The sequence below is a fragment of the Cibotium barometz genome, chromosome 4 (assembly GCF_041138505.1).
Source record: "Cibotium barometz isolate CiBa-2024 chromosome 4, ASM4113850v1, whole genome shotgun sequence".
Lineage (NCBI taxonomy): Eukaryota > Viridiplantae > Streptophyta > Polypodiopsida > Cyatheales > Cibotiaceae > Cibotium > Cibotium barometz.
Genome location: NC_141049.1, coordinates 14,420,941 through 14,430,843, shown reverse-complemented (window position 1 = coordinate 14,430,843; position 9,903 = coordinate 14,420,941). Strand labels below are relative to the sequence as shown.

Below are 9,903 nucleotides of genomic sequence, written 5' to 3'. Positions count from 1 at the left end.
GTTAACAATCCTAAAATGGGATCGATCATGGTGTTAGATAGAGATTAAGCAACATAGTTAAGGTGGATTAAACTACACAAGAAAATCCATGACTAGAGAGAGAGATTGCACACTCAAGACAAAAGCTCTATTGCATATCTCAATTGAACCATACAATGATATAGACCCTCTAGCCTTATCCCACTTTACACATCGTCATGCCATGTGGTAACCTCTATTCCAAATCCTCTTGTGGCTCTTATAAATCACATCCCATACAATAATATCTTGCACCTGTGAGGTGCTTTCCCACACACACATAAGTCGATCTTACATATTTCAACACCCCCTCTTAAGCGAGGTGTTTCTCACCCACCCATCACCCATATCAATGTAGCATTGCACAACCATGTTCACTACCTCTTAACAGCCCCTCTTAATGATACACTGGAGTGTCCAGCTAGATGCATGTAGTCTACTAGCATGTGTCTACATGGGCGTGTGCCGTATCTACCTCTAACGTAGACACCAAGTTCATTTGAGCACGAATGCTCGGGCGAAACCACCCTGAACCATCATCGTGGTTGGGAAAAGCACCAACTTGTGCACACCAACTACCATAATCGATTTTGAGATCCGTGATCTCTGGCAGGACACCCGTGTGATGAGCCAAATTGCTCTCAAAACTTGTCTAAAAATCCATTGAGACACCACACATGCATTCACTTTTGAGCCTCCAGGAGGGCTGGGGCTGAGAACCCTCATACCAATGGGTGAAAAAAATTTGTTGTTTTGAGCTTTCATGCTTAGGTACAGTTACCCTTCATCAATTTTGGGTGAAAACAAAAATTACAAAGTCTTTTATGTGTGAACATGTTCTCAGATAATGCCTTTTAAAGGCATGTGAACAAGGCATATACCTTGGTGTTGTGAATGCACCCTTACTGCCAATAAGTGTCAGCTTAAAAAAGATAAATTAATTTTTCCTTTTGCATTGCTGGCGAATCTTTGCTACTGCACCAACCTTTTACACATTTGGGACCCGTAGGTCTTCATCTTCCTTTTTGTAGCCCTCTCTCTTCACCAGATGCTATGCTTGAAGACCTTCCAATCTTTCATACTTCTCCACTCTCATCTCCTTCTTCAAGGATCTTTCCTTCTTGGTCTACTTCGTGAGTAGCAGAGGTCTTGGCCTTTGATTTGTTTTGTCGAAGTCATTGCTCTTCTTCTTTGAAATGTACAATGATGTTGAAGGTACCATGCCCAGAGCTGACTGTGCACTAACTCTTCTCACTACTTCTAGTTTTCCATAACCAAAGTTGTATATTCGTTGATTGTTTGGTGACTATTTACTACTTGTTGCTTGCTATTCCCAATGCTTGTCTTTTACTCATTGCAATGGAGATTTTCTATGCCATCGACAAAGCTCATTGTGAGCTTTCAACACCATAGTTGTTGCTTCATTGTCGCTGCTGCTATGCTCTGTCATTCTCTTCTCAAGCTCCATTTGTAGTTGGGCCTCTCTGTTCTAGTAACCATCCTCTTGTACCTCTACTAGTGCTTGCATGGATGTGACTCTCTCTCATCAACAACATGCCATACTTGAAGTCCTTCTACCTGCGAGCTTTAATTTCTATCTCTCTTACCCCTCCTTACCAGCTTGTCTTAGCTCTAGTTGTTACAAAGTTGTCCATACTTGGTAATCTTTTCCAAATAAGATCAAAAAACATAGCTCCTCCACGATGCAATTGGCTTCACACACCAATTGCCTCTTCTTTGCCTCAACCAACAAATCTCCTTCTTAAGATTTTCATTGCCATTGATATGGCTACCATGAGCTCCCATCGGACTCCAAAAATTGCATGCTTTTGATATTTGCCTCCTTGAGCCTCCAAGTAGGGGTTTCTCTATAGCCATCAACATGGCCACATGAGCTCACCATTGAGCTCCAATATGCATGCCCTTCTTTGCATGCATCCATTTCCAAGGGTGCTTCTTCAAAGTGGGTTTTCATAAGAACCAAGGTGCATAAACCATTCTGAAAGTTACAACTTTCACAACTTTGGTCATCTCCTTGAGCAACATCCACAAGTGCATCCTCTTCTTGATGCACACACATGTGAACTCCATTGAGTCCACCATCTCACTTGCCATCATCTTGACAAGCACTCAATAACCAAAAACATTGAAGCAAAACTTCACAAATTACCTCCGCAAACTTCTTGGCAGTTTCCTTGTTTTGACATGGAAGACTCCATAGCATTTATACTTGCTGAAATCTCTATTTTTAGTTTCTTTGGGCAGCACCATAATCTCCAAATGTCCATGAGCATAATCTCTCTCCAAATACAATACTAATGACAATGAGTGTGCTAAAGTTTTTTTATTAATAAACTAAAAATAATGCTTAATCAATGAACTCATAACCAAGAAAACTATACATTAATATTCACCGTGACTAAGAGCCCACCCAAGCTTTGATACCATGTTAACCATCCTAAAAAGGGATTTATCATGGTGTTATACATAGATTAAGCAACATAATTAAGGTGGATTAAACCACACAAGAAACTCCATGACTAGAGAGAGAGATTGCACACTCAAGACACACTACAAGGGATCGGGCTCATACCCGCGCTCCTAGCCGCTAAAAATGACTTGTGAAAAAAAGTAGCGGGCCCGTGTATCAGCGCGTGTATCATCGCGGCCAGAGACATGCGTGTAAAACCGCGTGTATAGTACCACTCAGACGCGCGTATACACGGGTGTGTAGCCACATTCTTTTCACAGACGCGTTGATACACGCGGCTATACACGCTTTTTCTTATATTAGACGCGCTTATACACGGGTGTATAGCTGCATCCTGTTCAGTTCCAATGTCCCAGACGCGTTTATACCTGCGTCTATACACGCGTTTCTTTAATTTAGATGCGCTTATACACGCGTAATTGCCAGTTTATACGCATTAATACACGCGTATTTTCCAGGGTATCCGCGTAGATACACGCGAGTTTTAGCAGTTCTGACGCGTTTATACACGTGAACAGAGAGCAAAACAAAAAAAAAATCCAGAGAGTGCTATTTGGTGCCTGAATACTGTTCCAGCATTCCAGCACCCAATAGCACTCTCTGGTTTTTTTTTTTTTGTGCATTAGACCATCCCATTAGACCATCCACGAAGAACATATGCACGAGGGAGATTAAGACAAGAACGACATGAATGCATACATTGTCATTACACGATTCAAGACAGACATGAATGTAATACTATCGATCAATCAATTCAATATTACTATCAAAATTTCATACATGTATACAAGGGAGTCCATATCTCGAAGTAGCCCATGGCTTGAGTTTACAAAAAAATATATACAATCACATCCTCAATATGGAATGTGATACTATAAGTCTGAGTACTACTCAGACCCAGATGATGACTCGGTGCTCCCTCCATGCTCAGATGAGCCCACATCGGTCGCAATGTCCGAGGAGTAGTGCTCACGTCCACCCTCTGCAGCGGCGGCCGGTGGATCATCAGCAGCTTGTGCCTGTTCAAGTAATATATAGTATATAAGTATATATATATGCAATTCAATAAACCAAAACCATTCGTTACGAATTTTCAAGTACCTGTCGACCGTATGGTCTCATGGCCATCTCAAACTGCGCGTCCGTAATACGTCCCTCGGCTCTGAAGATGGCCCACGTGTCACGTCTGCTATGCCGGCGAGCATACGCAGTATCGTGGGTTGTGGGCTTCCTCCCCGTAACCCGTCGCTATATCATAATCAACACAATTTGTAAGATTAAAACAATCATAGAATCAATGAATTAAGTAAACAATCAAATAAAGTGGCAGGATACTTACGAACTCTGCCTCCCATGACTCAACGCCGCCAGATCCGAAATGCGAAGATCCAATGGTCTCCATCTGGATCCGTCGTGCCTCCACATGCTGCCTGCTCTTCACGCCACCCTCTGCTCGTTTCTTTGCCTCCTTCCACTCGCGTTTGTGCGCAGTGGCAGGTTTCTCGGCAGGATAGCCACCCGCAGCTACATTTAGCCGGTCATCGTACGCGAGTTTTTTAAGGTGAGATCTTTTATTACTTAAGATCTCCCTTATTCGCGTCCTTCCCCATACATCCGAGAATGTAGCATGTGGGGGATTGGGGTACCAACTATGTACAGCCTCTATCACCTCCCCAACTAATCGGCTATTTTGATCTTTAAATTTAATAAAACAATTTCTATATGAGTTTGATACTACCCCACGCATGTACTCCATTACCTCCCTCCCCCTCGCATCCATCACTATCCCGCCCCTATCCGTCACATCATAGCAGACTACTCTCTCTATCTCTCTCATCTCCTCCTCTTCCGAACTGTCTCCTCTAACTCCTCTCTCTATCTCCTCTCTCACCGCGTGCCCTACTACCTCCCCCACTTCCCCCACCTCCCCCACCAAAGCACCCGCCGCATCCTCCACTCCCACTCTTCCTACTGCTGCGGGTGGAGTCACGACTGGGGGATTGTCTACGTGACGGTGGCTGTGAGCCCTGACGTGACGGTGGCTCTGAGGGAGCACGTGATGGTGGCTGTGAGGGTGTACGTGAGTGTGTCTGGGATGAGGTATGTCTCCTCGGTGGACGTGGAAGAGGAGAAGCTGCATGCCGTCTCGTCGGACTCGGAGGAATAGACGGCACTGGAGTGCCCTGGATACTCGCGGTAGGGGTATAGACACTAGGCAGGGAAGGAGGGGGATGGGCATACATATACTCTGTAAGCTCAATCGGACCAGGTTGGTGCCCAAAGTGATTCAGCATCTCCATCAGCCAATTGCTGTACGCAAATGGATCAGATGAAGAATCTCGAATATCCATAAAGAACCTGCAACAAACATCTTCATGTACATCATGGGCTGTCTCTTGACTCACACAAATATCATCATTCAAGTCAGTTGCCTGCAAATCATGAAATCTGAAACGCCGCAGTCTCCTGCAGAAACGCGTGTATACACCCGTCAAAAAACGCGTGTATACACCCGTCCAAAAACGCGTGTATATCCGCGTGAAAATACTCTGCAGATAGGTTACACGCGCTTCTACACGCGTTTGTACACGCGTTTATGGATGGAGCAATGCAAGTCTTGACGCATTGTTGAAGTAAGCATTCTAACTTACAAATTTGAATTAGTGGTTTAAGGTTTAGGATTTAAGACTAATTATAATTGATGATATTGGATGCAGGCTATTATCAAACATGCTTCCAAAGGAAAATAGACTACCCACCTCAAGAGACATAGCGAGGCGCTATGTGACATCTCTTGGAGGATTGGATTATGATAAAATACATGCATGCGTCAATGATTGCATTCTCTTTCGTGGGACGCATAAGGAGGCTCTACATTGTCCCACTTGTGGTGAAGCAAGGTACAGAACAGATATGAAGAGTTTTGATGTACCTCGTAAAGTCTTGCGACACTTTCCTATAATTCCTCGCATCAAACACATGTTCAAGTGCAAATCCATAGCAGAGCTCATGTCATGGCATTCCTCACATCGATCGGATGATGGCATGTGGAGAATTCCCGCAGACACTCCTGCTTGGAAGCATATTGAAGATGAGTGGCCCAGCTTTAAAACAGAGCCCAGAAACTTGAGACTTGGCCTGGGTATGGATGGAGTGAATCCATTTGGTTTCAAAAGCACCGCATACAGCGTGTGGCCAGTTGTGTTGGTGAATTACAACCTTCCACCATCAATGGCGATCAAGAAGGGACATCTTATGTTATCCCTTCTAATTCCAGGGAGACATAAAGTCAAGCATATGGATGTTTATCTTGAACCACTGATTGATGAGTTGGAGGAACTATGGAGAGGTGTTGCGGTGGTGGACATTAGTAGGCCTCCCTCCTCTCGACACTTCGACTTAAAAGCAGTGTTGATGTGGACAATGCATGACTTTCCAGGATACAGCGATTGTTCTGGTAAGAATTCTAATTACCTCCCTACTCTATTACTATTGGCTATATATATTAATTAGACGGTTTGACTTTATTATTCTAACTTTTATTTATATTTTAACAGGTTTGAAAACATCGGGTAAACATGCATGTCCTGTTTGTGGCCCTTCGTTAGTACATGAGTATGCTGATGGTTTGTGTAAGACTATATTCGATAATCATCATCGATTTCTCCCCTCAGATCATCCTAAATATGTTGCTAGTAAGAGTAACATTCCTCCACAAACACTTCGTGCAAAAGATTGGAAGCGTATTTGGGAGTCTACAACTATTCTTCCTCCAGATGGCATGAACAGGTATAGTGATGTTTTTTCAATCTTGTTTTGTGTAGTCTCTAATTGGATTAAAGGTCACATAGAGCAATCCCTTGTGCAGGTACTCCATTTTTTTCTGGCTGCCATATTGGACCCATCTTAAGATCAACCATCTTCTTGATCCCATGCACATCTTCAAGAATGTGGGATCTGGTATTTGGGAACATATTACTGGTAAACGAGACAATGTTAGCGTACGTAAGGACTTGCGGGTCGCAGGACGTATGCGTCAAGCTTGGCCACGAGAGGTGGGTGGGCGCGTTCGTCTTCCGCCTGCACCATGGATTATATCAAAGAAAGAGGAGAAGCAGGTAAAGCAGGCCATCACCACTTTGCGTACTCCCACTGGATGCATGAGATCATTGAAGGGAGCCTTTACAACCACTAAGAAAAGAGGCGTTGAGCAACTATATGGGTTGAAGTCCCACGATTGGCACAAGATGCTTCAAGTAAGTGTTTTTCAAGTCTTGTACGTACGTTGAAATTAAATTTTGTAATGCCATAAACCATAAATGTGCTCTTATGTGCGCAGTTCATACTACCTACTAGCATCGACCATTGTGCGAATAAGAGTTTGAAAAAATGTATTTATAAGATGGGCGAGCTTGTGAGGTATGTAAAACCCATGCTCAGATCACCCTTCATTATACCTTGCAAAATGAACGTGCATGAGGTATAACGTACTATTTATTTATTTTTCAGATATGTTAGTTCCAAAGCAATTGATCCAACCACGTTGGATGATGCGCGTGTTATGGCAGTGGAGGTGGTTTGTTTGGTAGAGGAGACTTTTCCACGAACCATTCTCACAAGTCAACTACATCTCATTGTGCATTTAGTGGACGAAATTGCTTTATGTGGTACTGTGCATGCACGTTGGATGTTCTTTCTAGAGCGCTTCATGAAGACCTTAAAAGACTTTGTGAGGCAAAGTGCAAGGCCTGAAGGAAGCATGGCCGAGGGTTGGTTGATACAAGAGTCTCTTGTATATATTTCAGAATTTCTTGGTCAGGTGGACAGCTCTTTGCCACGACTATGGAGCAATGAAGAGGACTTGAGGATGACCTCTATTGTGCCTCAAGGAAAAGGACAGAGTAAAGTAATTGACAGAACATTGATTGATGATCTCAATTTCACTTGTATCCTTAATAGTGATGTGATGAGCAGATGGGTTACAAGATATGAGGATGTAAAGACAAAAAGGCAAGCAGAAAGAGCTCTCTTTCGGAGGCAACATGGCTCTCGGAAGGCGTACCCTAAGCATCTAGCAACACTTCCGAATGATATCCATGTTGATTGGTTGCATGAGGAAATGGAGAGAGCAGAGAGCGACGAGGGGCTGCATATCACGGCGGAAGAATGGGAGTATGCATGAGGATGCATGTCAAAGGTACATAGAACTAATGTTTTGCATTAGTTGTAAGTGATTTGCTTTTAATATTTATTCACATTGCTTACACAAATATTGCTTCTATTTTGGTCCAGTGCACTATGTTCAATGCTATATGGTGTGAAGGCAAGCATTTTCGAACACAAAGAATTGATGAAAAGAGAAATACACAAGATTGCGGTGTCATTAGTAGCTTTGAGGTAGCTAATGGAAAAATGGATGATTATTGTGGCATAATCCAAGACATATTTAGGCTTGACTTTCGTCGCTTCTTTGTGTATGTTTTGGATGTCAAATGGCAAATGAACGTGGTGGAAAAAGGGCCTGATGCAACGATAAAACGCCATGCAAGTGGATATGTAACTATTGACTCTACAAAGTTCTGGCAAACAAAGAAAGATAGGCTCGTATTGCCACAACAATGTGAGCAGGTATGCATTTTTTTACTAATGTGTTTCATGTACATATATATCTAAGCTCGCGTACCCCTTGACTTTTGATATGCTAATTAATTACTGTACTGTGTGTATTTGAGTAGGTTATCTATCTACCAATGGTGCATGACATCAAATGGTGGTACGTCATCCCTATTGCACCACGTTCCAAAGTGATGTATAATACATTCACTGATATGGAGCATATGGAGGATGTAACAAGCCGCAATGAAGATGACGTCGAACATGCCATTGAAGATGTTGTGATCGATGATCAAGAAATAAGAGATGATCATGATAATGAGGATGAGCATGCCATTTCTCATGATCATGAGAATGACCCTACCATTGAGGATGATGGTGATGTTGATGAGGATGATCAGGACATCGATACCATTATCAATGGAGTACAGAATATCGATAGTGGAATAAATTTAATCGTAGCCTTACCAATTGATCAAATGGATATTGATGTTGATCGTTTGGCAAGGATGGATCTTATTGAAGATGAGATCGAACCCTAACCAATCCGTCACTGTATGTTCTAAATTGATGACATTTCTATCATCTCATATGCATGATTTATTTTTGAATATATTTCATTGTTGTAAATGCATGTAGTGGGATTGTGTAATGATGTATACTGTAATGTACTATGAGATGGTTTAAGGAAAATAGTTTTTAATTTTGTAAAGGAATTCAGTTTTTCTTCAGTTTTTCTCTACCATGCGTGTATTAATCCGTGTATAGTAGCGTGTATTTATCCGTGTATAATAGCGAGTATTACCCCGTGAATATTATCGTGTATAGATGCGTGTATTACTGCGTGTATATAAACGCGTTTATACACGCAATGATAAATGCAAACATACACGCAAACTTAAATGCTAAAATACACGCGCCCGATTCTATTCAAATACAAGCGCGACCATACACGTGTTCGTAATTTATCGCGTGTATGAAACGCGTGTATGGCAGCATTGTCTTGTAGTGACACAAGCTCTATTGCATATCTCAATTGAACCATACAATGATATAGGCCCTCTAGCCTTATCCCACTTTACACATCATCATGCCATGTGGCAACCTCTATTCCACATCCTCTTTTGTGGCTCTTATAAATCATATCCCATACAATAATATGTTGCACCTTTGAGGTACTTTTCCACACACGCATAAACTTAGCTTACATATTTCAACACCCTCTCTTAAGCGAGGTGTTTCTCACTCACCCATCACCCATATCAATGTAGCATTGCACAACTGCAATCGCTGCCTCTCAACATTTTTGTAGGTGTTGCTTAGCATGACCTTGAAGGATGCTATGTGTACTACTAGTGTTGAGTAATTTTTTGTACTCTTAAAAGAATGGAGCAACCTCATGAATACAAATAATCAACACTACAGTGATATCAATGAAGCAATTAACAAACTTGAGTTTAATACACAATCACGATGTAGAAAAAAATATGAAAGGTGCACAAAATAAATATGTGATAATAGTTTTGATTTCCCTTAATGTCGTGTACTACGGGACACGTTTCTTTATTAATTATTCACTTTAGACATACGTGCAAACTTATATGAGGATTCGTCCAAAGATAGTATTTTACAAGTAACTCATCACAATCACAATGAAACATAATGATGATGACTATGTTGCTCAATCACATGTTAATGAAATTATAAATTTAAAAATAATTAAGATATTACTTAATTTTGATATCAAGAAGATGATTAGTTTAATTAATTCACGTGATTAA

At 41.7% G+C, this 9,903-nt stretch overlaps 1 protein-coding gene across 1 annotated transcript; it reads left to right on the top strand.

The window, feature by feature from the left end:
• The first annotated feature begins 7,921 nt into the window (after window positions 1-7,921).
• LOC147638939 (uncharacterized) lies at window positions 7,922-9,488 on the top strand. Its single transcript, XM_086792978.1, has 3 exons — window positions 7,922-8,137; window positions 8,245-8,625; window positions 9,435-9,488. The coding sequence occupies exons 1-3, from the start codon at window positions 7,922-7,924 to the stop codon at window positions 9,486-9,488; spliced, it is 651 nt and encodes a 216-aa protein (XP_086649104.1).
• The last annotated feature ends 415 nt before the right edge of the window (window positions 9,489-9,903 follow it).

Coding starts and splice junctions, on each gene's coding strand:
- LOC147638939 (XM_086792978.1), top strand. CDS start 7,922: ATGGATGATTATTGTGGCATAATCCAAGACATATTTAGGCTTGACTTT. Junction 8,138..8,244: donor TGCCACAACAATGTGAGCAG/GTATGCATTTTT, acceptor GTATTTGAGTAG/GTTATCTATCTACCAATGGT. Junction 8,626..9,434: donor ATATTGATGTTGATCGTTTG/GCAAGGATGGAT, acceptor ACATTTTTGTAG/GTGTTGCTTAGCATGACCTT.